Raw genomic sequence first — 27,891 nt, 5'->3', positions numbered from 1 at the left:
CCCGTCACCCCGCGAGGTGTCGCTCTATCCTCAAGGCGTGATTCCAAGCACAAGCAGTAGAGATTGGGTATCGCTCGCTAGAAAGTCAAAGCGGCGCAGGGCGTACCGGGAAGGCAGAGTCCTCCTCCAGGGCAGCCATCTTGTTCTCCTGGACAGGGTTAAGCGGAGGGGCGCGGGAGGATGAAGGGGTTCCCGGTGGTCGCGCGTTTCCTCTCAGTGAGTGCGGCCTGGAGGCGTCGTGCGCGGTGGGGGGAGGCGCAGGCAGCGGCGACAGCGGTTGTCCGGGCCTCTGCGGCTGCGGGCGGGCCTGAGCCTAGCCAGCCCCGAGGCATCGAGTCGGGCTGGCGGGTGGCGGGCGGGCGATGGAGTGGGCTGCGCCCGCGCCCGTGGGGTTGGCAGCGAGGGGCGTGAGCGGGGGCCGGGGTCGGAGCCGGGGTCATGCCGGACGGGCGGGCGGACGGACGGACGGCGGAGCGGGGCTGAAGGTCAGGCCGGGCCCGGCCCGGCGCAGCTCTGCGGTGGGGAGCTGCTGCCGGAGCGAGGGGTTCCGCAGCCGGGGCCTGTCCCGTGCGACAGCCCGTGGGGCCGGAGAGGGGAGGAGCGGCCCCCGGGGGGATCCTTTCTGGCGGGGGAGGCTTCGGCCGCCTGCGGCAGTGCGGTGCCCTTGGCCCGTCCCGCGGGCGGCGGGGGCAGAGGGCCGGTTCTGCTGCAGAACGGCCCCTTGGGCCGTGGACGGCTGGGGTTAGCTCTCCGCTGGAAATGCGCTCCTGAGTAAGGATGGCGTCTTCTGAGTCGCACGGTATCTGTAAGTCAATTCTAGACGTGCGGTAGTAGTTCATAAATAAGTAGGCTTAGAGGTTAAAATTAGGTGTCCGAACAGATTGGGGGGGGGAAGAAAGGAGTTTTTCCTAGGCTCATACATTGAACAGAGTCTGTGGCAAAGCAAGGGGAATTCTGTCATTGGCATCCCTACAGCTGAGTGCAGCGCTGTTTCTGTCACTCAGTTTTTACTCTGAGATGTATGGGAATTAAGTTATTTTTTTAACATGAAGAGTAACAAATAAATTTATTTTGCAAGTGTAAGAAAGTTCCAAAAATGGTGGAAGGGAGTGGCAATTCAGATTTGAAATCAATAGACTTGTCATTTCTGTTGCCAGCTACTGAAGGGAAGGATCTCATGACGTTTGCCTCTTCAATCTGAAGGACATTAATCTGCAGTTTGGGGACTTGTATCTGTGCCCTCTTTGTACACAGCAGTCAGTGTGATAGGTTGGTGTTCTGAGGGGTGACTCTTTAGGAGTTGAACTGCCAACACCTGATAAATTAGACAGTTATCTCCAAAGCTGTGTTCTGTATATATGGATTGTTGTGGTGGTTTGTTCAGCTAATTGCTATATGTTGGTTCTACAGACTATATAGTATCAGTAGAGATACCCACTGCACAACAATAAAGAGAATGGGGGAGGGGCAAAGGGGGAAAGCAAAAGCTTTCTTACAGTGCTATTTCTTGAACTTCCAGAGACCTTGTATAAGTCATTGTACAGGTTCCCACAGCGATGTAAAAAACTATCAGAGGAGTTAGAAGGGAATTACTGTTTTTACTCTGGGGCTTGAAGTCATTTATTGTATTTCTCCTTTAAAATCAGTACGTAATGGAATATGTTATGACCTAATTCAGTAAATTCATTCTCCTCTAGAAGAGACTTTACTCGCTTAAGGTAGCTCCTAAAGTTGCAAGCTCAGCAACTGCAGAACGAGTGAAATTATCTCCAGAGTCTGAGGATCTTGAGGTCAGTATGAATACTGGTATTTTTTCTCTGTCCTCTTTATTTATCTTTTAAAACTCAGTCAAAGCAGAACTGTGACAGTACTTCCAGTGGATGACTAAATAAATTTTTTCTTTTTAATACAGATCACAAAATTACCAAATGGCTTAGTTATTGCATCTCTGGAAAACTTTTCTCCAGCTTCAAGAATTGGTGTGTTTATTAAAGCAGGCAGCAGATATGAAACCACTGGTAACTTGGGAACTGCTCACTTGCTTCGTCTTGCATCTAATTTGGTAGGTGTTTACTTATTCTCTTTGTTATTATGCTGGCAGTAGCTGCCACTGTCAGGTGCAGAACACTGGGCTAGATGTCCCACGAGCTTCACCCACTGTGGCCATTCCCCTTGTTCCTGTTTATCTCAATTTTTTTTGGGCTCTGGCTGCAGATGTAAACACAGCCTCTCTCGCACACCAGCCATGCTGTGACAATTGGAGCTACACAGCACCGCTGACACTCTTTGACTGCTGTTGTATGGGCTCAGTACACATCAGTTTCAGGCAGGGAAAAAAAAAGGATCCCAGCTGCTTATTACCTCCTTCCCAACTGCTGCACGAAGTTACTTTCCCCGACAGCTGTCTGCGTAATAGTATGTGTAGGCATTCTTTGCCCTGGTTCTGTCAAGCTTATCTAATTCAAAGAATCCTATTAAATGTTGAAGCGAACCTGGACAATTCTAGAACAGGATGGGGGAGCAAATATGTGAGCAGTTATGGTGGAAAGTCAGAGAGGATGATAGAAATGATTGGGAGTAGAGATCCAGTAAGCTGGCTCAACTTTACAAAATGGCTTCTATATAAATGAATGAACTGATGCTGTTTGAACTTCACCTGAACACTGAACAACCCCAGGCAAGTCTTTTCTTAAAATAGCTAGAATTTTAAGTTGTCTCTCTTTTTTTTTTTTTTTTTTTTTTTTTAATAGACTACTAAAGGAGCATCTTCTTTCCGGATTACTCGCGGCATTGAAGCTGTTGGGGGTAGCCTAAGGTTTGTAACCCCATACAAAGATAATCTGTCTTGGTAAAGTGCAAAGAAGCTGTATGACTGAAGGAAACTTAAAACAGTAAGCATAACAATATGGAGGCAGATAAGCTCAGTGTGGTAATGGTACTTGAATGGTGAACATTGACAAGGAACAACTTCTATTAAGGTTCAAGAGTGCACCCATGATTGGTATTTTAAAAACACCTTTCAGTTAATATATAAATGTGTACCTGGAAGAAATTTAATTTGTCTAGAAGGCTTAATGTTCTTTCTGCGGGTTCAGGCTTTGAGATTAAGCTTCCTGAAGTCAGTAGATTTCTTTTGTTATTTTGGTTTTTTTTCTTCTCCATCTCTTGTGAATAGATACCCCTCATCACACTGCAATTTTGGGAACATTTCAGACAGTAGTTGCCTTTCGTGGTTTGAGTGTTTAAAGCCCAGAAAACAAGCCTAAGAGAAACAAGAGAGGGATGTCCCTGTGCCTGCTTTCTTGCAATGTATCTCGAAATCATCCAGTAAGATTGTTTTATATAGAATTTGGTTAAAAGCAGTGTTTTATATAACTTGAGACTCTACCCTTTTTTCTTCCTGTTAATCACAAATGTGTTGAAACAAGTGGAAAAGACCAACTATGTTTTCTGCCCAAAGAATAATTTCCAGATTGCCTTGTTGAATACATACATGCATTTTTCTTCAAGTTTTGCTGTTCAGCCTTATTTGTTGTTTTACCTTCAATTATCATGGTATCTTAAATTCTGATGCTCACAAGACACTTGTTATTACGTGAATACTTATAAAGATATGAGTTTTAGTTATGTCTGTTTCTGCTGTGTGTGTCTTATCACTGCTTTAAACAGTCATCTCAAGCAGATTTAAGGTTAACTATATTCTAGTCAATATCTTACTGATGAGTTCAGTCAATGGGAAATATGTGTGAAAATCCAATTCTATGTTCTCTGCTGAAATTGATTTTGTATCATTTTTTCCTATTTAGTGTGTACTCAACAAGAGAGAAAATGACTTACTCTGTTGAATGCCTGCGTGACTATGTGTAGGTATCTAGATACGCCGTAAATTGAATTATTGCATTCCTTGCAAGCTGCTTTGCAGTAGTGTAGGGACCTGTCATTTTGTAGGGTAGGAATAATACCTATTTTCATGTCTTTGTAATAAATCAATAAATTGCCATATTAATATTCAGCTGCTGTATCATGTTACTAAGCATAAAAATGCTGCGGAACTGAAATTGAATTCTCACACTTTGTACAGCAGTGCCAACAACTACTCTGGCTTGAGTGATATCTTTTGTTGTTAATGTGTTGCTTAGAGTAGTTTGAGTTGCTTCAACTTCAGAAGAAATATGTGATGCTTCTGTGTGTTTAATGCCTTTGTAACTTTTTTTATCTAGTGATACAGTAATGGAATACCTTCTTAATGTCACCACAGCACCAGAGTTCAGACCATGGGAAGTAGCTGATCTTCAGCCACAATTAAAAATTGACAAAGCAATCGCATTTCAGAATCCTCAAGTTGGTAAGTGTATTTTCTGGTCCACTGCATTGGCTTTGTGGGAGTTTTGTCAAAATGAAGAACTTCAGAAAAAAATAGTTTCTCTTTTGCTCTGTCACATGACCATTTCAATTTTCAGCTTTTTCCTGTTGATAGGTATGGTCTTTCTGTTGTTATGGAACCCTTTTTTCTAAATCCACAAGTGTTTCTAGCCTGTGCATAACAACATTTAGCAAGTTAACCTGCTGAAGACAGCTTACACCATTCTCCTTGACAGCTTCCATTTTACCTTTTTAATTTTTTTGAGGTACAACCAAAGAATGTGCAAGTCATGACTGTTGTTGACAATATATTTGCAGCAGCTTGTGTTCTGAAAACAATATTTAAGTATTACTCATTGATGGGAAACATTATTCTACAAAAGACATCTTGAATATTTATAGTTATTTTGGTATAAAAACAATATACATTTTCATTCTACTGGAAATGGATTCCAGTTTTAGGTTTATAAATTTAGGTTTGTGGGGTTTAAAAAAAAAAAAAAAAAGGCCAAAACAAAGCCTCAGCCAAACCAAGCCTATCCCGATACATCTTGTATTACTTAACTCTAGTCATCCAAGTTCATCCAGGTAGTTCTGCACAACAAACATAAAATCTGTAGTACTCTGGGAAGCCTGCTCACCTTCATAACCCATTAAAGGTGACAACATGATGTTGGGCTTTGGAAAATCTCTGGCTTATGTTGGAGGGCTACTATTTTTTTTAAATCAGAATCAAGAACAATCTTTGCTTTTTAACCTTGTATCACCTTCAGGTTGGTTCATAGTAATTTAATAGTTTTTAGTTACAGTGATGTTTAGAATCAGAACTATGGAGAAAGGAGTGTCATCTTTCTGTTAAGAGTATTTTGAGACTATCAAACAGGAGTGAGCTATGAGTAGGGAGATAGATGAGACATGAAACAAAGCTACAAATAGGATTGTAAAAAGCCTGTTCTTTCTCAAGCTCAAGAACAAGGGATGGTTACAGTGAAGATGATGATGATTCTGAAACAAATTAAAAGGATGTTGGGGTTTGTTGTTTCCTACTGCTCCCCCTCCCACAAACACTGACTGCATTTATAGCTCGCTGTTGAGGCTAAAAAGTGTTGAGCATATACAGGTTATTAGATGTAAATTTTTTTTTAGTAAGTTACAAAAGAATAGAAGCCCTCAGACCAGAATCTGTTGCGCAAGGATTTGGATGAAACTTCAGTGTGTATTGGATTATTCTAGACCTGCTTTTGTGGATCTTGTGGTCCACTTTAAGGACCACAGCTCTGTTTCACTGGGGTAACATTTAGTTTCATTCATGCTGGGTCCTGGACTTGAGTCACAACAGCCCCAGGCAATGCTACAGGCTTGGGGAAGAGTGGCTGGAAAGCTGCCTGGTGGAGAAGGACCTGGGGGCGTTGGTTGACAGTCAGCTGAACATGAGCCAGTAGTGTACCCAGGTGTCCAAGGCGGCCAACAGCATCCTGGCTTGTATCAGGAATAGTGTGGCCATCAGGAGCAGGGCAGTGATTGTGCCCCTGTGCTCGGCACTGGTGAGGCCACGCCTCAAATAATGTTGAGTTTTGGGCCCCTCGCTACAAGAAGGACATTGAGGTGCTGGAGCTTGTCCAGAGAAGGGCAACGAAGTTGGTAAAGGGTCTGGAGAACAAGCCTTATGGAGATACTGAGGGAGCTGGGGTTGTTTAGTCTGGAGAAGGGGAGGCTGAGGGGAGACCTTATTGCTCTCTACAACTACCTGAAAGGAGGTTGTGGTGAGGTGGGGGTTGGTCTCTTCTCCCAAGTTACTAGAGATAGGATGAGAGAAAATGGCCTCAAGCTGCATCGGGGCAGTTTAGATTTGATATTAGGAAAAATGTCTTCACTGAAAGAGTGGCCAGGCATTGGACAGGCTGCCCAGAGAGGTGGGGGAGTCACCATCCCTGGAGGTGTTCAGAAAACATGTAGACGTGGCACTTCAGGGCATGGTTTAGGAGGACATGGTAGTGTTGGGTTGATGGTTGGACTTGATGATCTTAGGTTTTTTCTAACCTTAATGATTCTATGATTCTAAATCTTCATTAGAAGTGCCTGTTACATTAATCATCATCACTGAAACTTTGTTCCTCTTAGGAGTGCTGGAAAACTTGCATGCTGCAGCTTATAAGAATGCTCTGGCAAACCCTTTATATTGTCCAGATTACACAATTGGAAAAATTACTTCTGAGCAGGTAGGATTATTTGTGTTGTGTTATAAACCTGTTTTAGTTTCTTCATCAAGGATAGGTGAAAGAGAAAATTAATTTAGTAAATATACAGTCAGTATTTACTATCATATTAGTCTGGTGTTAAAATACTTTTTCCATGCCGCTTTTAGTATTCGGTACAGAAGTCATGTTCACATTGAGAGAGATGGTGGCTTTTTGTTGATAGAAGGCTGTCAATCAAATGCAAGTGTTCTTGTATGAAAGGGTTTTGTAGCTGTCACTGGAGGATGCATAAAATGCTATTCTGTAGACAGTTCCTTTTGGCAGCATTGGAGTTTGCTGCATTAAGAAGTATAAGGCTGAACAGCAGACGTCAGAAACACACTTGCCATATTTGTTCTTTATACAAAATACCCTGAAATGTGAATTTACTGTTGCAGCTTCACCATTTTGTGCAGAACAATTTCACAAGTGCGAGAATGGCTCTTGTAGGAATAGGTACGTATGTTCTTTAATGGGTGCCGCAATTCATAAGGGAAAACTACTTTAGAAATTTGAGTTCTCCGTAGCAGTAAAATGTTACGATACACTTAAAACACTTTGATGTAACTGCTATAGCTTTCAATGCTGTCACGTTACTTGGAATAAACTATTGTATTGCAGGTGTAAAGCACTCTGACTTAAAACAAGTTGCAGAGCACTTTCTAAATATCCGAAGTGGAGCTGGTATTTCTAGTGCAAAGGCTGTCTATCGTGGGGGTAAGTATGTTTCTTGTACCTGTTCTGAGTTCTGAATGACTGATTTTCAGTTTATTGTAAATGTAGTAGTATTCAGAGTTGCAGCTGAAAACTGTATAATTGTACTAACGGCTGTACGTGGGAATTGACGGTTCAGAGGCATCTCCCATATAAATAAGCAGGGGATTATTCCCCACCATGGAAAGTTCTGGGATAGAACTGAACCCAGATCTCCAGTAGAGCTTTACCTGCAAGATCATTTATTCCCTAAAGTGAAAAACAAGCTGGCATATGGTTTCTTTTGGTATTTTGGGAAGATTCCCTTAAGAATAGATTCAGGACTGTCTAGAAGTGGTGGTAGGCTTTTCTTTTTAGGGAAGATCTGCTAGAATGTTGTAAGTCTTCCATAAAAGACGAAGCAATGCTTAGCTCTTTCAGAGCAGTATCTTGTACTAATACCAACAGCTATTCTTTCATTGGGGTATCAGATCACTCTGTAAACAGAGGGAAAAAAAGAAAAAACATTTCAACGTTTAATATTTGACTGGAATAACTTCAGTTCCTATAAAACAGGATACATATTACTATGAACAGAAGGTACACTACTTTTCTGGATATTGTTGTCTGGAGACTCCCTGAGTTTTAGTATCTCATACTATGTATGGTTTAGGGTCAGGTTCAGATAAGGCATAGTAAGGTACTTGGTTTTGTGCTTTCAAGAACATTTTTGAATGTAGAGGACTTTTTAAAGAACCTACAGCCTCCTAACAGCTTCTTGCTGCCTTCCTGAGTGGACATGCAATAACTGCACACCCTGGCTTCTCTCATGAAACTAGCTCCTGGCTAGAAATGTTTCCTTTCCGTGCCTCTGAGTGTACAGTAGTTTCTAGCTGAGCCCTGCGTTACCTTTTATTCTGTTGTATTTTTAGGAGAAATCAGAGAACAGAATGGTGATAGCCTTGTCCATGCTGCTATCGTAACAGAAGGAGCTGCTGTTGGAAGTGCAGAAGCAAATGCGTTCAGTGTTCTTCAGCATGTTTTAGGTGCTGGACCCCTTATCAAGAGGGGAGGCAATGTTACCAGCAAATTGTTCCAGGGTATTGCTAAAGCAACTACCCAGCCATTTGATGTAAGTTCAAAGGGTTACTGTACTTTAATATTTTAAGTAAAATGCCTATATCCTTTGGGAGGTTCCTGCCTCCAGCTAGAATCTTGATTAGTGCATTCTTGCACAAGTTAAAATATTTCAGAGGAGGCCTTCCAATCTGATCTTTCCTCTGCACAGATGGAGTTTAGAATTAGAGTATTTTAGATCCTAATAGTAATTATTTTCCTATGCTTGATGCTGGGCTGTTCTTGAAACAGTTGACGATAATGTTTGTTTTGCAGGCTTCCGCGCTTAATGTTAACTACTCTGATTCTGGGCTCTTCGGGATTTATACCATATCTCAGGCTCCAAATGCTGGTGAGGTGAGTTGCTGGTTAGAATTTCTGTGTTAACAACGTAACTCTCAAACTAGTGTTTTGATTTGAGATAGTAACTGATTAATCTGGTTTCTTGTATAAGAATTCTTTGTGTTCAGTTATCACTTAACTCTGTAAGCTGGGAATGAGACTTGCTTTCTGTTGACCGCTCTCCCCTGAAGCTTCTAAGATATCAGATAATACAAATAATATGTTGAAATTTAATGTGGGAAGAAGTCTTAAATGATTTAATTTTCCTCAGGTCATTAAAGCTGCTTTGAACCAGATAAAGGCAGTTGCTCAGGGCAGCATCACTGATGACGATGTCACAAAAGCAAAGTAAGTGAGTAAAGAACTGTCTTGTGTGTTGTAAGGAGAAGTTTCTTAACTTGTAGCTACTTGTCAAACACTGAGACTATTCTGTACAGCAAAGCTTACCATTGTCCTGTAATGATTTCCATGGGGAACTGCTTACTTTTGTGTTAAAATTGAAGCACTGTCAATATTCTTCCCCCCCCAAGCTACACTGATTCTCCGCTAGTGGTATTTCCTAATAAAAACTTGTTAGATAAGCACATTAATGTTTTCTGAAAACTGTTTCAATGTAAGAAATCGGCAAGTATCAGCACATGCTGTCATTTTAATTATACTCTGTAGTATTAAGATGTATTTAAACTAGAATCCTCAATTGCATTATTTAGGTAATTCCCTTTACAGTTGCACTGCAGCAATTCCCCAAACAATTATATTAAGCAATCTTCTGCATCTTCAAAGAATGGTAGTAATGAGGGGCTGCAAGTGTAGAGCACTGAATTAGTGATGTTACATCCAAGTGCTTGCAATACATGCCCCTAGGAATATTTGAGATGGGGAAAATTACTCTTAGAGATGCAGTCACGCCAACAAAGTTTTATAGTCTCTAATTTATAGAGGGTTGTGCACATTAGAGGGTTGTGATCTCCAAATAGTGTTGAACTGCACTGAGCCTCTAAAACTGTAGTTGTGCAATACAACAATATAGTACAGATTCACTCAAGTAGAAAAATTAAAATATTGTCTGTTGCATATGTAAAATACTTACAAGACTTCACATAAAGCTTTATTAAACAAGACACGAGAACTTAGACGTGGTTGGTTGTGCCTTCGTCACTAGTAGCTAAATGGTGAATTCTGGACCTTTATATTTGGCATTATTAGTTTTGTGGGATTTTTTTGGTCTCTTGGGTTTTTTTGTTGTTGTTTTGGTAGCTTTTTTTAAAAGACGCTGCTTAGGCAGTTACACTGCTGTGGCTTGCTTCTTTTTTTATTTTTTTTATTCTCCCTTCTGGAATGGCTTCACATATTTTCTATATTGCTGTTTTTCCTTTAGTGACCAAAAAAAACCCACAAAAACACCAAATTCAAGGTCAGTGGTATTTGCAGTCTTGCAATTCAGTCAAAAATACCAAGCTACTTAACCATATTCTATTTGAATTAACCATTTTCTGCCATTTTGACTTTTAAAAAATAATAGGAGGACTAGCTTATGAAATAAGATTTTCATATGTAGCAGTGAGACTGTGTGAGAAGGAAACATAAGCTCGCTGTCTTTTAACAGAACATGGAACTATTGCACAAGGAACCTAACCGTTTATATTCATTGCTGCTTTGCCACAATAATCTCATCACCATGTACCAGTACTTAAGCGGTAGTTACAAAGAAGATGGAGACTCCCTTTCTACAAGGAGTCACATGGAGAGGACAAGGGGGAATGGACACAAGTTGCTCTTGGGGAGATTCTGATTGGATATGAGAGGGAAATTTTTCACAGTGAGGACAGTCACCATTGGAATAATCTCCCCAGGGAAGTGGTTGACTCGGCCACGTTGGACACCTTCAAGAGTCGTCTGGACAGGGTGCTGGGCCATCTTGTCTAGACTGTGCTCTTCCTAGAAAGGTTGGACTAGATGATCCCTGAGGTCCCTTCCAACCTGTGATTCTGTGAATAAAAAAGCTCTATGTATATCTGTTCGTGATGAGAAGCTGGAATAAATTTTAAACCTAATTTTTAAACTTGATTAGTTCATCTAATTTCTGGAGTACTGCATTAGTTCCTTCAAATAGAAACAAATTCTGAGCTAGACATCTTCTGACTGCGTGGGGTGGCTGATCGTTCCAAGGCCATAGGTGTTCAAGCACCCTGTCATTTTCAAGCTTGGACTATTTGTGGTGCCTCTTTTCTAACTACAGAACCCTTCCATACTTGAAAAGAGAAACACTTCAAAATGGAGAGAATCTTGAAAACTTAAAAAGCACCAAAACCTCATTGCACTTACAGGGGCGGTGTGGAACGTAATAACAGGGTTTACGTGCTCACTCATCCTTACTGCTTTGTTTGATGTCAGAAACCAGCTGAAAGCCACCTATTTGATGTCAGTGGAAACTGCAGCAGGGTTACTGAATGAAATTGGCTCCGAATCTTTGGTTTCTGGCACACACACATCACCATCTGTTGTTGCTCAAAAAATCGACTCCGTAGCCACTGCTGATGTTGTGAATGTAAGTATGTGTCGGCATCTACAGGTGTTCCTTAATCACTGTGTAATATTTTTTTTATACAAAACTGGTGCTTGTTTCTGTGTGTTTATAAACAGACATATGTACTATCTTTAAAAAAAAAAAAACTCACTCATTTACAAACCCCAGCTGGGTGTCTTTAATCCAATACACTGTAAAACTAGCGTAGCTGGGAGTGTGTGAAATTCTCATCTACTTCACTTAAATTTACCAAAACTGCCAACTAGTATTTGTGGAAAACCTGATATTAGTTCCCATGCAGGTGCTTCTGTGTCAAGTCTCTTAGGATTCCTGAGTCTAGAATATTTGGTGTGCTTAATAAAACAATTAGACTTTCAATGATAAATTGACACTATGTTGCTGTTCCTTATTATCTTGTTGCTTATATTTGAAGCAAACTTGATACAGAAATCCATCAGAAAGAAATTCTAAGATAAAAAAACCCTTGGTTTTTCACAGTCACCACTAATTTGTGTTGCAGTGGCAACTGGCAATATCTTTAGTAGGAGAAATCCACTGTATCTGGTGGTGTAATAGTTATTCTAAGAATTACCATTTTCAAAGAATTTATGCCTTTTATATCCAACTGTCATTCTACCATTCCTGTTTAGGTGATAAAGTAACAAGGATTAGAAGCCAGTAAGCTTAGACAGCAAAAGGAAAATTGTTTACTTGATGTACTATAGGGATTTGTTGTTTGTTTTAATAACTTGAAGCTAAGGCTACCAGCGGCAAGATAAATTCTGTTGTAGTGACTATTTCCTTATATCCATCTTTCTGATTTATTTTCAGGCTGCAAAGAAGTTTGTCAATGGGAAGAAATCAATGGCAGCTAGTGGGGATTTGGGAAATACTCCTTTTCTTGATGAGTTGTAAAAAAGCAAAACTGGGATGTGGATTCAAGATGGACCTGAGCTCTAAGTCACCTATGTTTTAAATAAATTACTACCAACATGTTATTTATGAATTCAGTTCTTTCAGAAAATTAATCTGGAGTAATTGTGGGCTTGCACTCATCAAATAAAGTGCTGAGTTCATGTATTTTGTGCTGAGGCTTTATTCCACTGAAAATGGTATCTAAAATGCTGGTAAGTCTAGCTCTGTACACTGAAAGTAAAACTGCAGTAAGAAAATAAGGTGAATTTTAGTTGATGTAAAAAATAGATGTATCAGAAATGGTTATTGTGGTGCAGACAAATACTGCAATCACCACTAGTTGTCCATGTATTCAGGAAGAGTTCTTGATAAACTGTGTGTACCATCCTGTATCAAGTAAATGAAGAAATTTACCTTCAGAGAAAGATTAATATATTAGACCTCGGAGCCTACAACTGCTGCATGTCTGGGACTAGCAGAGGTAGTGTTTCTGAATGTCTTCTCCACGAGTAACATTGATAGGCATCTTTGAGGGGAGGGTATTGCTAAAACAGCTTTATATAGCTAATATATAATTGCAAATATCTTAGGACACTTAGATCTTTTTTGAAGTCTAGGCATGTATTGAAACGGACAAGATACAACTTAAATCTGGGTTTTGAAGAAGTCAAGTTTTGAGCTATTCTGAAACAAAGGCAAATTCTTCCAGGTAGGATGTATCTGATACAGAAGGGTATGGGGAAGAGGAACTGGTCTCGTTGTTTTCCACCATGCAGTATGAAGGAGGTCTAACACCACCAGCATCAAACTTAGGACTGCACAGTGCATCAACATCATTATGAAGTACAGCATTGCAAACAGTGTCTGTGCCTGCTCCAAGTGTCTGGCCTGTATCAGATGCCCATCAAATTTTGGATGTTGATGGTAAATTATGAGTGAACTCACAACAGTATGACTGGGAAGATCTGTACTGAAAAGTTTCCAAGGCCACATCATCATTGCTGCAGGACCAGGTGTCATCTTCATCCTCAGCATCTTCACTTGGGCTGAAAATACACAGCATAGTATTACTTCAACATGCAATAATGCCCATAGCCATTTAGTTTAACTAATCATGGAGTCTTAAGTTTTTTGCGAATACTTGTTCTAAAGACAAGTTCATTAGTTCTGAAGCTCCTCTCATATCAAACTAATACTATTATCCATAGTCGTTCGCACAGTTTCCTTTGCACTCTAAAGTAATGGGTAAGTTGTAACTCGGTCAATAGAAAAGCAAGCTATCCTTTTTCTGCTCCTTCAGAAGAGCAAATAATTTGATTTATTTAAACATAAGCTTAGAGGTTTAAGCTCTTGGAAAGGGCCTTGCTGTGTGAGCTTCCTTTCTGCTCTTCTAGCCTAATTATCTCCTTTTAATACTTCTATGCCTTTCCCTAGCTCTGAGGTTTCTTTTCTATTAAAACTTTGTGCCTCAGGAAAACTTGTCACTGCCTTTTTATCCCATCTAGATTAATTATACTTGCTATACGAGGCACCTTTAGGATTGAGAGCAATATCTTTTTAAAAGCTACTGTATGCAGTGGCTCTCACAAGAAGAGTTTATTTTTCCTAAATTTTAATTTTAAAAGTCATAATCATTAACCACTGTCAGGAGTTAGTCTGACTAAGAAACAGATAAGTTTTTCACATGGTTGTAGCAAGATCTTCATCTTGGTATCATCAGCTACTTGTCATTGCCTAGATCCTTGGTTATTACAATCCACATGGCCTCTTCGACTTCAGCAGCATTATTACCAGCCAGACTTTTTATGGTGTCTCTGGAGGCAGGAAGGGGCATGTCTAAAATTACTGTTTGTCCTGACCCCATCTTCACTATAACTAGAAAAGTAAACTTTTCTTTTGGTATTTGCTCATTTCAGATCACAGTTTCCTATTTCAGAAAAATAAATGAAAGTAAATCCTTAGACTAATATTTTATCCTAAAATGAAAAAGCTATTACACTATTTCTTGTTTCTTGCCAGAATGATAAGCAAGGTGTGAAATCTTAGTTATGTACAATACTTATTTCTTACTCTGCTGTCATCACAGGAAGCTTTGCTTCAGGAATTAATTCAACTGCACTTTGCCAGTGTTGAGGTAATTCAACAAAATCTCTGAAAACTCTGATTTGTAGGATAGTTCCTACAAGAATATTGTGCAGAAGTTGCCTAAGCTCTCGCAGAGTCCATCCTAAAATGTTAGCGTGTCCAATTGTTATTAGAACATCACCTGCTGAGGAAGAAAATTAACAGCAAACCATTTAAGAGTTTGTTGGTTTTTTTTAATGTTCACATTACAAAATGTGTAGCCTTAACCACTTTCACAATTCTATTTAAAAGCACGTGTTCAGCAGCTCTACAAATGGATGCTTTTTTTTCCTTTTTTAATGAAAGGGGTTTTTTATCTCTGATGAGAACTAAACTTTTCACAACACTAAGGAAAGCTGCAATTCACATACTAACTTTGGGATTTTTCCAAGCAAACGTGCTAAACTTTAGATTGCCTGTTCAGTGCTACCTTCCATTTCTGTGGGGTTTCTTAGGCAAATTAAAGGTACAATGGTGCATGCTCTAATCATGACCACTACTTGGGCCCATCAGACACCAGCAAGGTTGAGCTGAGGTTACGTAGCTGCTCTCTGAACAGTTCTGCTGGCATCTTTCCACTGTTTCGCTCTACCTTTTCACAGCTGCAATACCCTGCCTATACCTATCTGCTGCCTACCCTTTTACGTCACCTTGCTGTTTATCTGTTGGTGTGGAGCCAAGCATACCCTTCCCTCCACAGTGGCTAAGTAACAGCCATGTCATCTTACATGTGTCTAGGCCCCTAGAGCTTTCCAGGGTTTGACTCTCCTCGGTAGCTGGTGCCTGTCCCTCTGCTCTGAGAACAACCAAAACATGGGCACATTGCAAGACAACGTCAAGCATGGCCAGGGGAGAAGTAGGAGGCGCCTACAAGAACTGGTGCAGAATCCAACTGAAGAGTTCCAGCAGAAAGTGGCAGTGATGTTTTTTGTGTTTGTCTGTTTTAAGGGGTGAGCCTGCAAATAATGTTCTTTTGACCTGCTGCCAGTGGAAAGCACTGAGCTGCAGTTTGCAAAAAGCAGTACTGCATCCATGAACAACATAGTACAGAAGCCCCAGCACCTCTATGTACCATGGGGCATAACAAGATGGGCTTTGAGAAGTTGGGGGATTGCAATTACTTCGTAAACCTGTAATTTTGGAGACTGCAAAGGCAAGCAGAATCAACGTGCAGCAGATCACAGCTCAATCTGCAGCCTGGCAAAAACAGTTGCACAGGGGAGCAGTGTCAGTAAACACTATGTACTGAACTGCAACAGAACAGCATTGGGGATTTAAACAAGCAGTACAGCTGTCTGCTGCCGTATTAGAGCAAGGAGCCTCTCTCCATCTGCTCTACTTTCTTAATCCTTTTGGGTTAAAAATGTCTGTGGCAAAAATTTACAGGCTTTAAAACTGTTTACCTGAACTACTGACTACCATTTTTTCATTCACATTTTCCTCTAAGTACTCCTTCTACTCCATCATCATCACAACCTCGCTCCACTCTAGCTTATCACATGATCCTGGTTCTACTGGGGTACAGACAAGAAGTTCCTGAATGAGTACCAGCACAGCAGATACCAAAAAGGAAATATTTTACCCACAGTTTTATGTGAGTTCTCAGCCTCGAACAGAAAGGCAAATCACTCAGATTATGTAATTTCAAAATGCACAGACATAAATGTACTTATGCTTTAAAATATCTGCAAGACACTCTCAGCTTTTAATAGATTCTTTCAGAATTCTGTTTTTTCTGCCCATACTGTGCTGCTAACACTGTTGTGGCAAGTTAAAGCCATCTCTGAACTGCAGACATAAATAATTTTGCTCCTCTGCTCCAGCACCTAGAGCCTGAACCACCCAGCTTTTCAGTTTGCCAATCAGTTTTGTGATTGATATGTGGAGATACCCTTTTCCCCTGTGAAGATGTTCTGAGGAAACACGTGTACTAAGCAGTCCTGTTTCTTCTTGCTAGCAGGGAGAACAGGGCGTGCATACATACATCTGAGTTTGGTGAGTCTAACTGTGGGATTTCAAGACATTAGTGCTTCCCACTACCTCTGTTAATTTCTGCCTCCTCCCTAGTAAAGTCAGCAGAATGGTGCCAGCTCTTTTAAGTTGTAAGCACTAATAAAATTGTTCTTTTAGCTTCCAGTTCAAAATTGTACAGATAATACTCAGCTTACATAACTGAAAAAAAAAGTCCATAAAGATAAAACCCAATTCACTGCAAGAAAAACTCTAAACAGTGCATCATATTTTTCTCAAGCCCCATGCTCTGTACACTGGTATTAGTGTCAAAATAAGTGTGCCACCTCTGGTGTCATTAAGTGACAGCTTCCACAGAATACTATCTTTTCTGCAAAATTTTACAGCTTTCATCTTAAATACAAAGTTTTGGTAAGCTCACTCTAAACATTAATTGAACAAATTCAGCCGTTTCCCTTTTTTTGTGTGTGGAATGTGTTTAGGTGCTCCATGAAACATGCTCAAATTATTCCTTTTGGCTCCAAAAACCAAGATCAGCTACAAAGGGACAATGTTCTTCACCAATCCTCAACCCCCTTTAAACTGTTTAATTCTTGCTGTAGTAAAGCAAACACATCATGTACCACAAATAATTTGACTCCTTTTTCTTGTAGCCTTTATTAAAAATGCTTTTGGAGCTTGCCTTTTTCAAATTGTTGCAAATGGAACCACTTAGTTTCAGTGTATTTTTTACCTTATGGATGTTAAAAAAACCAAAACACACACACCAAAAAAAACCCAAAACAAAAACAAACAAAAAAACCCCCAACTAAATCAGTATCATATATATGCCTTTGTATACCGGGGGTGGGGGGGTGGGTGTGGGTTTAGGGAATAAAGTTATCAGCTCCTAAGATAATAATAATAAAAGTACTTGTTCAGATCCAACTCCATTTTTATTTTATGGTCAGGATTTTTCCACTGATTTTTATACTTGGATCAAAAGTGCAAAGCTTTGTCTAAAAAGAGGTGAAGAACTCCACTCAATCGTTTTATTGTATCAAACAAGTACATCTTTCTTCCTAGTGCTTGAAATTCTAATTCTCTTTGAAAGGTGCGAGAAGAAAGGACCGCCCAAACTATAAAGGCAACGCTGGGAAAATTGTTCTAATTTAAAGATATGCATTTTCAATATATAGCCAGTAAATTTCTAAATGACTTCATTACACTCAAGTCTTAGCTTCACAGATTTCTATGCTGGAGACAATTTAATAAATGGTAATAGCATAGCACACTGTCGTCCCCAAACTGTACTTCATGAGTCTAATGTAATTGATCTAGGGACCTGTGTGAAGCAGTCAAATTTACAGAGCTTTCAATTACAAGCTTAATATAGGAGTCTGATGTTCCACAAGAAACCTTAATAACGAGTAATAGTCTGTTAGGACAGATACAGCACAATGCAGGTTTAAAGCATTTAGCAAATGAACACCTGCATGGACTGTTAGAGCACAGAGATTTGTTCATTGCCACTTTGTAACTACTCTGTATAAAGAGATATGAAAAGCAAACAATAAGGGAAATTAATTTCAAGCCTTCAGGAAGTTTTGTGTTACCTGTAGAGTGAAATTACTTGAACAATAATGCACTGAACAAAGAATTATATTATTCAAGTTTAGTTGCTATATAAAGGTAATAGACTATTTTTGGACAAACCTGCTGATGAATAGGAAATCTGTTTTTGCTGGAGAACAATATATAGACTTAAATCTTGATGTGACTATGAAACAGCCACCCATATCAGCTATTTTAAGATCAGAGGTATTTCATTACAATGGAATGCTGGCACTGAGCTTCATACAGTTTGTGCTAGTTTCTTTTCTCTGTAATTTTAAACTGAGTTTCTTTTGATCTGTGTAACTGTGACAGGCTCATAAATGCAGAACAATATTTTCGATGCTATTAAAATTTAATAATACCGTTGGTTCCTTTTACCTGGTTTTAGCTTTCCATCATTAGCTGCAGAGCTCCACAAGGCTTGTTATCTGGAGATAGGGCCCATTCTGTATGAGACCTAATCCTTGTTCACCAATCCTAATATTTGCCTTCAGTGATGCAATCAGTGTGTGGTCAGAGATGTTTTCCAGTGCCGGCAACTGCCCTTTGAAAAGTGAGAGGAAAATTTTACTAGTTGAAAGTGTGTTATCATTCTTCAATAAAATGTTTAGGGAGACATTTGAGCAGGTGCTGTACCCATTCTTAATTGTCCAAACAGTTAAGTCCCTCACCCTTAATTGCTTCTCTAGATAGGCATTTCCTGCTGAGTTGCTGCCAAAAAGCCATTATAGCAATACTTATAAAAAGTTAGTGTACTCCATAAACTAGCTTTCTGCAAGTAAATATACCGAAAGTAGTTTTTACTTATAAACTTATTTCTTAAAAAGTCACATGTAACCAAGAGAAAAAGCAATACTGCTGTTAAGTACTCATTACAAATGGTGACACATTCAGGGAAGGTAGAGAACAGGCTACAGAGTAACAGAACAGAGGAGCTGACAGCTGTTAAGGACTTCAAGTAAAGATAGAATTCCTATAAAAATGGATTTTTTTCCAACCAATATTTATAGAGATTAGTTTATAAATTTCCAGCAGGTTGGTTTCACACCCGACTGCTGACATGAGGCAAGGGACTGTGCTTGCCATATTTAACACCTACAGAAATAAAATACTCATGAGCATCCACTATCCATTAAAATGCATAATACAAGTAATACAATATAAATGACATTATCCCAGTGTCTCCACCAAGAAATATAATAGGGTGATAAAGTAAATCCTCCATCTCTCAAGCCTGTTCTCCTCATCAAGAGCCGGGAAAAGTTAAGTGCTTGAGACTCCTAAAACAAACTGTATTCTGTTAAAAATTATACTTTTGTCTCTGTTCTAAGATGTAATCTCTAAATGTAACTTCTGATAGTAGGGTAGCAATAACTTAACTGCTTAGGACCGTCTCCAGTGGTCTGGGATCACTTAATGAAAATTCCCACCACTTTACCCCTCTTCTTTAAAACACGGAGACTTAGTCATCTTTCCAGTGGCTTCAGTAAAGCTTTGGATCAGGGTCTAAATGACAGCACAGAATGTCTATAAAAGAATTAGGACTGAAAGTATAGCAATATGAACGTTTGATTTGACAGTTTGGCTGCTGAAGTGAAAAACAGAGAAGGAAGCAGGAATGGTTTGAATTTTCTTTTTCCTTCCCAATGAAAAGTGCAGATTTTTTTTTTCTGTTGAGTAAAATACTACATTTTGTTTGGATGAAATGCTTAATTTTCATGGTCATGCAAGAAAAGCAAAGGAAGGCCCACTCTGGAACACATCTGTTGATATCCTGAGAGGTTGGATATCTGACCTGCTACTGTTTTTCCAGCTCAGGAATTTATGCAGAGTGGTACAGGATTGGTAGAAGGGATTGAAACCTTCCCTATGGTGTTCTTGGTCACTTTTCAAGAAATGTGTGTTTCAATCTTCTTCAGCCAGAAACATTTAGGAGGAATGCTAAGATTCACACTTTTAGATGAGACTCTTGTCTTTTTACTATACCTGATATCAGTCTATATAGTCTCCAAGGAAGGTGGATTTTCTCTTTGTTCTGTGCTACAGAAAGTTTAGACAATTGACAGAACTCATATTACAGTTGTCCTAATGCTGTCCTGATTTCCTCCAAAGTCATCCTTAAATTCTGCAGTTTCTGCAGGCAGCAGCACAGGATCCCACCCAATCCTCTTCTGCTAAAGAAACATCCTTTCCCTCTTGTCATCTGCCTACTATTACGTTCCAAATACTCAACGTCAAGAGCAGGAATGCCTTCTGATACTAAGAAAATTTGGGGCACTGGGGGCTCTGTGAAGAAGATAAACTGTCCGGTAGCATAAGGACTTAAAAAGTTTGAGACACTGAACTACAAGACCGGAAGAGTAGTGCTGGGGCAGCAGTGTGGTGATGGAAATGAACAGAGGAAGAAATGACAGAGCGAGATAGGAACTCACTCTTAGTTTCATCCCCAACCGCTTGTGAAGACTCTGTACGTTCCATCGAGTCTGGAGGAAGAGTTATTTCTATGGAGCCAAAGCCCCTGGGCAGGCGTTACCTAGGTGAGCCTCTTGGAGATGTGCTACCGCTTTCTGACAGCCTGTGGAGGAAGAGCCTACCAGCAGGTGAGGAGGCAACAACCCCCAGCAACCGCTCAGAACGCCGGGGCAGGTGGGTTCTGAGCCCGCCCCCAGCGCCACACCAGTAACACGGGCACAGGGAAGTCTGGCGTTGGGCAGAGGATGCGTCTGTATCCAGCACATCGTTTCAGTCCAGAGGAGTAATTTGATTTAGGCTGTCCATACATCAATACTGCAGCACTGTCTGAGGCCCCAAAGCTCCCTGGAGAACCTATAGCCAGTGGTGTCCCCTGCCCGGCACCCTTAGGCGTGTACTCATGGCCTAATAAACCCGAGAAAGATTAAACAACTGACCACACAGCCTGCAGGGTATGAAGAGCGGATTCTGTCACTGTTTCCGACTTCATATTTGCCTGCATATTAAAAGCCAATGAAAACCATATCTTCCCTTTGTGTACTCTCTCCACCCCTCCTTCCTTTATTACTTTTGCCATGAAGCTGTTATTTGGAGACAAACTCATTTTGAGGCAGACTTTTACATAATGCTTGTATTAAAAGCTATTTAAATACCACTTAAAGCCAGTTTATGGGATATCTGCTGATGATACTTGGAAATAACTTCTTTTCAAGGCTGCTGGATTCCCATTGTTAGTGCAATATAATTCTCAAATATTTTAAATAAAAAAAAATTTGATTGTCCCATTTCTTCCACGCACCAATTGTTCCCTGTTTAAAGGGAATAATTTCAGCTGTTTTTCATCAAAAGTCTTACTATTTTCTACACCCTTAAGAAAGTCTGTCAAGAATAAGCAATTTCAATAGAACCTAAGTACAGCTCTTGTCCTCCAAATAATAAGTCCTACTGATTGCTGTTGAACACTCCAAGATTACTTTACTAATAACTCCATTTTGTTTGTATAGTCTCCCATCTCCATATGACTTACACAAAAATAAACAGCACAGACAATTGCCCGCTTGGCTTCCCCATATGTTCCGTATAGACCAGTTGTGCTGCTCTGGAAAAAACACATGGATGTTCACTGTTAGAAGGAAAAAAAGTATCTAAGCAATTAGATATTTTCCAAGTACCTGTAGATGTGGGGGCTGCTAGACTAATTAGTTCAGCATTCCCATGGCAGAGTGACAATATCAAAGGCACAGAGTTACTGTGGCCAAAACTGGGCTGGTTTCCCACATTTGGTGCATTGTTAATTTATTGGCTATGGATTCCCCCATGCTTCAATATAGCTGAATCCATCGAAAAGCATGCCATCAAAAATCGCTGTATTTGGGTGAGTTTTCTAGTCAAGATTAATTAGGTTTTCTTCCAAACACCAACACAGACATCAACACCACATAGGGCTTTTGTGGTGCTCCCCAGCTGCGTAACATCTGAGGGAACCCCCATAAATCAGTCCTTTCACTTCCCCTGCTTTTACCATTGCTACAGAAGCAGCTCTGAAATTCAAGCTAATGCCCAGTATTTCAAAGAGGTAAAGAATGACAGAGACTAGTAAAACAAGATTTTTTTTGTGTGGTGAAGACAGATCTGCGAGCGTTCCTCAGTCCCCTTGACACAGTGCTGGCCAAGTTGCTCGTTCCGGTCTCTCTCTGCATGTTTCATCCCCCGGGGGACGGCAGGCCATGCCGGAAGGCGGTGAGGAGGGGGCAGCCCGGGCTGTGCCCAGCCTGAGGTGTCGGGGCGGCGCAGGGGGAAAACGGGGATCCCCGTGTGCCCCGGCTGAAAAACATCTGTGGGGATAGGGCAGCGTGAGGGCAGCGAGGGGCCGGACCCCGGGGCAGGTGCTGGTGCCCATCCGGGGCGGGCGGACGAGCCGGAGCCCCGCCGTACCGGCCGCCCCTCACAGGAGACTCACTCTGAGGTGACGGTCACCCTTTTCCCGCCCCCGCGGCGCCGCGCGGCGGCAGCGCCCCCCGCAGGCCCCACGGTAGCGGCGACAAGCCCCTCCCCCTTCCCGAGGCCCCGCCCACCGGCGACGCTCGGCCCCGCCCCTCCCTACACCTGGCGCGGAGAGCCCGCCCCCGCCCCTTTGGGGCCAGCCCCACCCCACTCCCCGCCCACCAGCGGCGAGCCCCGCCTCCCCGCGCGCAGCTCCCTAGAGAAAGCCCGCGGGAGCTTCGGGGTGTCCCCGCCCCGTCGCGGCCGCGGCCCCGCCCCCCGGCGGGAAGCCCCTCCCCTCCCGGGGGAGAACGGCGGAGGGAGTGGGTTTCCCTTCCGGAGTAACCACCGCCCCCCCGCTCGCCGGGTTCGCTTCCGGCTCCATCCGGGGGGGCCCGTTCCTGGCGCCGCTGCCGAGGGGAGCGCGGGGCCCATGGAGCCGCGGCTGTGAGGCGCCCCCGGCCCGGCCTGCTGCGGGAGCCGGGCGGAGGCCGGAGCCGGGAGCCGCCGGAGCGCGGAGGAGATGGACAAACTGACCATCATCTCAGGATGCCTCTTCTTGGCCGCCGACATCTTCGCCATCGCCAGCCTGGCGAACCCGGACTGGATCAACACCGGCGAGTCCGCAGGTGAGGGGGGCCGGCGGCGGGTGGCCGGGCGGGGGCTCCGCCCGCGGCCGGAGGAGCCGGGGAGGCTCCCCCGGAGGGGCCGCCCCTCAGGCGGGGGCCGCGGGGCCTGGCGCTGCCGCCGTGGGGCCGGCGTGAGGCGCCGGGGAAGGGAAAGCCCGGGGGGGGGTGTGGAGTGGCGGGGCTGGGCCCCGGGGAGCTGCCGGTGCCGGCCCCGGCCCCCGGTGCGGGGGAGGGCGAACCGCCCGGTGGTCACTGGCGGGACCCGCCTCCTCGGGCAGGGCGGCGGGTGCCCCGCGGTGCGGCCCGGCCTGGCTGCTGACCCCGGGTGCGGGGGGGGTCGCCCCGCCGAGCCCCGTCTCCCGGGGGTCCTGCCGAAGCCCGTGAAGGGTCTTGCCGCTCCGCAAAGCCGAGGGCCGGGGCGGCATCTCCGCCTGTGCCTCCCAGGCTCAGTCACCTTGGACAGGGAACTGCAGTCGGTCCCTCTGCAGAGTTTGTGGCAGATCTTGAATCTTTCGTACTACACTGATGCTTCCTTTGTTGCAGGGAAGATCTTGCTTTCCTTAATTTTTTTCTTTTCCAGATTATTTCTTGCATACTGATTTTTATCAGTTTTCAAGCCTAGATCCGTGTGATTTTTATTTTAGACTCTGGCATTGTTTTACTTAAAATAACAAGGATTTGTGCATCTGTCTTTTTAGTAATGATGTAATTGGATGAACAATTTATTTCAGCCTGTTGATAAGGATGTGCATGTTCTGATGAGTGGAGCAGGGAGAAGGTACAACAGGAGGTGGGCTGTTCTTTGATCTCATCTCCCAGAGAAACCTGAATCTCCTTGTCAGGAAAGGAAGCCTTACTACAAACAGATGGAACTAACTTAACCACATTTTCCAAAACTTAAAATTTCCAAGCAAACCACAGGTATAGAATAGAGAAAAGAGGTCTTGTGGTAAAGGCTCGTGTCTTAAATTCTTGTAGAGGGTTTAAAAAATTTTCTTCATCTGTCACACATCTTCCATGCCTGATATTTGGGCACATCAGAGGACTGAATTGGTTCAAATGGAGTCATATTTCTTTTATTCTGATGCAGCAGCGTATTAAAAATGTTGGCTATTAGGGACTGATGACTGGCCGTTCCCTCTGACCAGACAATCCGTATGGTTTTTTTTTTTCAATCGCTTGTAGTTACCTAGTCTAGAACCTGACCTTTCCTACATGGTCCAGAGGAGAGGAACGAGTCACTTTCCTTCCCAAAGTGCAGTATTCAGTAGCTTCCTAGACGTTCCTCTTATAGCTATTTGTGATGATCTTCCTGCGTATCTTTCCTCTTACAATTCTACCTAGCAGCAGTGCATTAATGAGGCCTTCTTCAGGGGCTTAAAGTCTAATAAAATAATCTTCATTTTAAATACTTAAGTATGTCTTTCTTAAGTCCTGCCTCATGTTAACAGATCCTTTGCAATGTGTAAGATGCTGGATTCGCTCTGCCTGTATAGAAATGAGATAACAGAAACTATTATGAAAAAACTGTGGATGGAAAAAAAGGTCTTTTGGGAACTAAGCACAGTCCATTACATTCTGCGTTAAAGAGAAATGTTTAATATCTCTTTACAATACAAAAATTGTTTCCAGAAATATTATACCTAGAAATCATTAGTTCTTAGTTATGTGACGCATGGTTACTTAAGAATCATATGCCATTTCTGTCCTGTACTCCTTTTAGAGGTGCAAATAATAGTTTTAATTAGGCTGGAAAACATTAAATCTGTATGGATTTTTTTTGAAGGACTTCACTAGTCAAATAATGTTTTGAGAGACCTAGGCCTTTTTCTTCTTATTACTTTTTGCTACATTTTGAAGCCACACAAGTTGTTGACTTGATAAAATTGTAGAGGAGAGCTAGCTGTCATCCTTCCTTAATGAATCTTTTGTAGAGTTTTATTGATATGGGATTTTATGCAATCTGTTATAAGACTTCTAGTTAAAAGCAATATAAATGCATATTTCTAGTACTTAGACCTTCTAAAATGAGTGTTTTGCCCATACTGTAAAGAAAGGAAGTGTGAGGATGCCCATTGAATCAAGGACTTCCTGCAGTGAACACTGTAGTATTGAATTATGAGATAAATGCTTTTATGAGTGCCATTCATTACTCGGAGACTGCTGTGGAGAAGTGTGGCACAGGAGGACACAGCCCCGATGGTAAACCCTGTCCCAGCTGCTAGCGAGATTCAGGCACTCTCAGCAGACTGCTGTACTTGGACCATATTCAAGCCATCCAACTTCCATATGTGCCACTAAGAAGCAGGTTTTTCTGAAGCATCCTGCTCTCAGCTGGTGAAAGAAAGTATTTGGTGAAAGAAAATATTTCTTTGCTTTACCTCTGTGTTCTTAGGTTTATCCCCTGTAGGAATTATTCTAGATCCTGCTTCTACAAGTCAGCCTAGTACCAAAGAGAAAGGGGAGTAATACTGTATCTCTCCTTGGCTGCTGTCCTCAGGGTTCTGAAAAGCAGTGTGGAACAGCTTGGTCTACTCAATACTGCAGCTGTTTGAGAATTGCATAGAGCAGAGGTCTTGGCAAACCTGGGAAGGCAGCACTGCATTGGCTCATTCAGAGCTGTTTACAGCCATGGAGGTTGGGAACCTGGGCTTATGTTTCAGGAAGAAAAAGATATCTGTTCTGGTTTGAATGCTGAACAATGTGTACATCTTACTCCAGAGATAATGATGATTTTCTGCTAAGTTGGATAGCAAAATAAATCTGTGGCTTTAATGCTTTTCTGAAAAACCTAGGTTGTTTTCAATATTTTTCTTAAAGGAAATCAGTGTTCTGGGGAAATTAATATAGGAGAAGGGTTGATTAGTCTCCTAGATCTTACTCTTAAAGATAAGTTTTACAGTAATTTGAAAAATGTTGGTTATAAAAATTCCTTTCCAGCATTGTCATTATGAGCAAAGAACCGCAACTGAGATCATTGAAGGTTTCACACGCTTATCTGTCTATAGGCCAGAGAAACTACACCTTCATGGAAATAGGTCCAAGTCTTCATTGGGCGCTTTTTCTTTATGTAGCTTCGTAAGAATTGTCCATTAACTTGGTTTCAGGTATTTCACACATCTTTAAGATTATAAAGGAAAGATTAAAATTAAATAGATTTTTCTTTCAGAGAGTTCTCAGTGAGGTTTAGTTATTCATGGTGTACAAGTACAGAACACTGATAACACCAGTCTGGAAATCAGTGGCTTCTCAGTATTCTTGCACTGACATCCTTTTCTTATCAAACCGATACTATGTGAGAAATAAGGACAGAGTTGGCTTTAATTTAAGCCAAAACCTAAGCTCCCTCTGATTTCGGTAGTAATGAATTTTTGCTCCTGTATCTCTACACTTCTTTTGCGATGAACTTTAAAAGCTGGTAGTTTTGTCTCCATATGTTTCTTTTTTGTGTGGGAGGGTCTTTAATGATTTTGATATTTTGTCTTCAGTAGGGGAGGAGGGGGGATAGAAGTTGCTCTAGCTTCAGGTCTCAACCCTTTTTTAGGGAAAAGGGTATGAATAGTATGCACATTTGAAATTAGACATGTTAAAAGCTGTACTTGGAGGGGATTGACAATTTGAAATGCTTTTAGGGTAGGTCAAATAATTCAGGAGGAGAATTTAATTACATAAAATCCCCCTTCAGAAAGCTAAGCTATCAGTTTGTTTATATGACTTAGTCATCCCTTCCTGTGTAGCATGACTGTTCATTTGATTCCAATTTACAGAACAATGTGTACCTTTTTTATAGCAGTCATTAAGTTAATATGGATGTCAGAATTTAAGGCTGCTAAACCCTGGGTACCTTCTAAAGCAAGTATTTGTCACATCCTCGTATGTTGATGCATATATCACAACGGGCACCCAGTATGATGTTATGGCCAGGCCACTCAACATATGCACAACACTGCTGACTTAGGTGATATTAGTGTTCAGCAGAGCTTCTGATTTCATATTGCCTCTGTGACATTAGCATCAAGGTCAGTTATGTTAGGAATTACACTTTTCATTTAAACTGCCTTCAGTACCATGCTGTGCAGTAGCACAGTATATTGACATGCCACTTATTTTGTCTGTTTTGTTTACAAATGCTGCCTTTCCACATATATTCCAAAGTATTATTTGTAGTTCTTGGTTTTCCATACTCGGTAGGTTTTTTTTTTACTTGTGAAGGATGATTCCAGATTCAGTAGTATCTATGGTCTTGTAGAAGATCAAGCTATTCCCAGTGAGCCATTCCTCCAGAGGCAGTTAACTCCCTGCTCCTGTGAAATAGGTTGCCTAGTACTAAGTGGCAAATTACTGCTCTTCAGTGTTATTCCTCTGCATGTGATAGCTCTTCCTGAGGAATTTTGCTGCACAGTTCCAACAGGAGCTGTAGCTGTGTTGGGATCAGCTTAATGAACAATTGCAGGTGATGCAACGAAGCAGTGATTCTTGGCTCCTACTGAGCTTGAGACCATATTGCCACTGAAATATTTTTCTCTACTTGGAGCACTGACTATACATGGAATAAACCCAAGACCACATGAAAATGGTCAAATGAACCAATATTTCTAAATAGGATAGAATAGATTAAATAAAGCATCAACAACTTAAAAGAAGGTGTGAACTTGAGTTCCAGCTAGCATTATTGTTCTAAATGCAGCTGTGATGATATGGAGAATGAAGAATTGTGTACCATCATGCCCTAGAAGGAAGTGACTGCTGAAAAGCAGTCTCCACAGCCATCTGAACATCAGTGTGTTAAAAGTAGGTTCTGGAATATAAATTCCAGGAAAACACTTTCCTTTTGGTAGGTGCCCCCAGGTGCGTGAGCAAGGACAGAAAGGTGGTGCTCTGTGATACGTTGCTGATCTGGACACTGAGGGGATTAGGACCTGGT

The 27,891-nt window shown here is 41.8% G+C and overlaps 2 protein-coding genes and 1 non-coding gene across 7 annotated transcripts in view; 2 read left to right on the top strand and 1 right to left on the bottom strand.

Moving 5' to 3' along the window:
- The first annotated feature begins 79 nt into the window (after window positions 1-79).
- On the top strand, window positions 80-12,357 carry LOC104053295 (cytochrome b-c1 complex subunit 2, mitochondrial). Its single transcript, XM_064461747.1, has 14 exons — window positions 80-216; window positions 1,698-1,790; window positions 1,913-2,062; window positions 2,751-2,815; window positions 3,807-3,863; window positions 4,221-4,345; window positions 6,484-6,581; window positions 6,998-7,055; window positions 7,221-7,316; window positions 8,225-8,424; window positions 8,685-8,765; window positions 9,022-9,098; window positions 11,145-11,298; window positions 12,109-12,357. Exons 1-14 carry the CDS (start codon window positions 181-183, stop codon window positions 12,190-12,192), a joined length of 1,374 nt encoding a protein of 457 aa, XP_064317817.1. The 5' UTR covers window positions 80-180; the 3' UTR covers window positions 12,193-12,357.
- Window positions 12,358-12,427: 70 nt separating this feature from the next.
- Window positions 12,428-22,967, bottom strand: LOC104053296 (uncharacterized). 4 transcript variants are annotated; one of them, XR_010374629.1, is made up of 3 exons: window positions 22,876-22,967; window positions 18,262-18,422; window positions 12,428-13,238 (listed from the first exon to the last, which is right to left on the bottom strand). It is a non-coding gene; the product is annotated as an uncharacterized LOC104053296 (transcript). The 4 variants fall into 4 exon arrangements; XR_010374627.1 differs by having other exon boundaries at window positions 18,262-18,427; window positions 22,876-22,949; XR_010374630.1 differs by lacking the exon at window positions 22,876-22,967 and adding an exon at window positions 22,316-22,393 and having other exon boundaries at window positions 18,262-18,427.
- Window positions 22,637-27,891, top strand: part of MOSMO (modulator of smoothened) — a 32,574-nt gene continuing 27,319 nt past the window's right edge. For both annotated transcript variants that reach the window (XR_010374626.1, XM_064461751.1), the window contains exon 1: window positions 22,637-22,967. Coding sequence is in view for 1 of the 2 variants with exons in the window: in XM_064461751.1 (XP_064317821.1) it covers window positions 22,862-22,967 (106 nt within the window). In the remaining variant the exon portion in view is untranslated. The remainder of the gene's footprint in view (window positions 22,968-27,891) is intronic.

The sequence above is a fragment of the Phalacrocorax carbo genome, chromosome 10, assembly GCF_963921805.1.
Source record: "Phalacrocorax carbo chromosome 10, bPhaCar2.1, whole genome shotgun sequence".
Lineage (NCBI taxonomy): Eukaryota > Metazoa > Chordata > Aves > Suliformes > Phalacrocoracidae > Phalacrocorax > Phalacrocorax carbo.
This window is presented reverse-complemented; position numbering and strand designations above follow the sequence as displayed.

Coding starts and splice junctions, on each gene's coding strand:
- LOC104053295 (XM_064461747.1), top strand. CDS start 181: ATGAAGGGGTTCCCGGTGGTCGCGCGTTTCCTCTCA. Junction 2,816..3,806: donor GCTGTTGGGGGTAGCCTAAG/GTTTGTAACCCC, acceptor TTTCCTATTTAG/TGTGTACTCAACAAGAGAGA. Junction 9,099..11,144: donor GACGATGTCACAAAAGCAAA/GTAAGTGAGTAA, acceptor GTTTGATGTCAG/AAACCAGCTGAAAGCCACCT.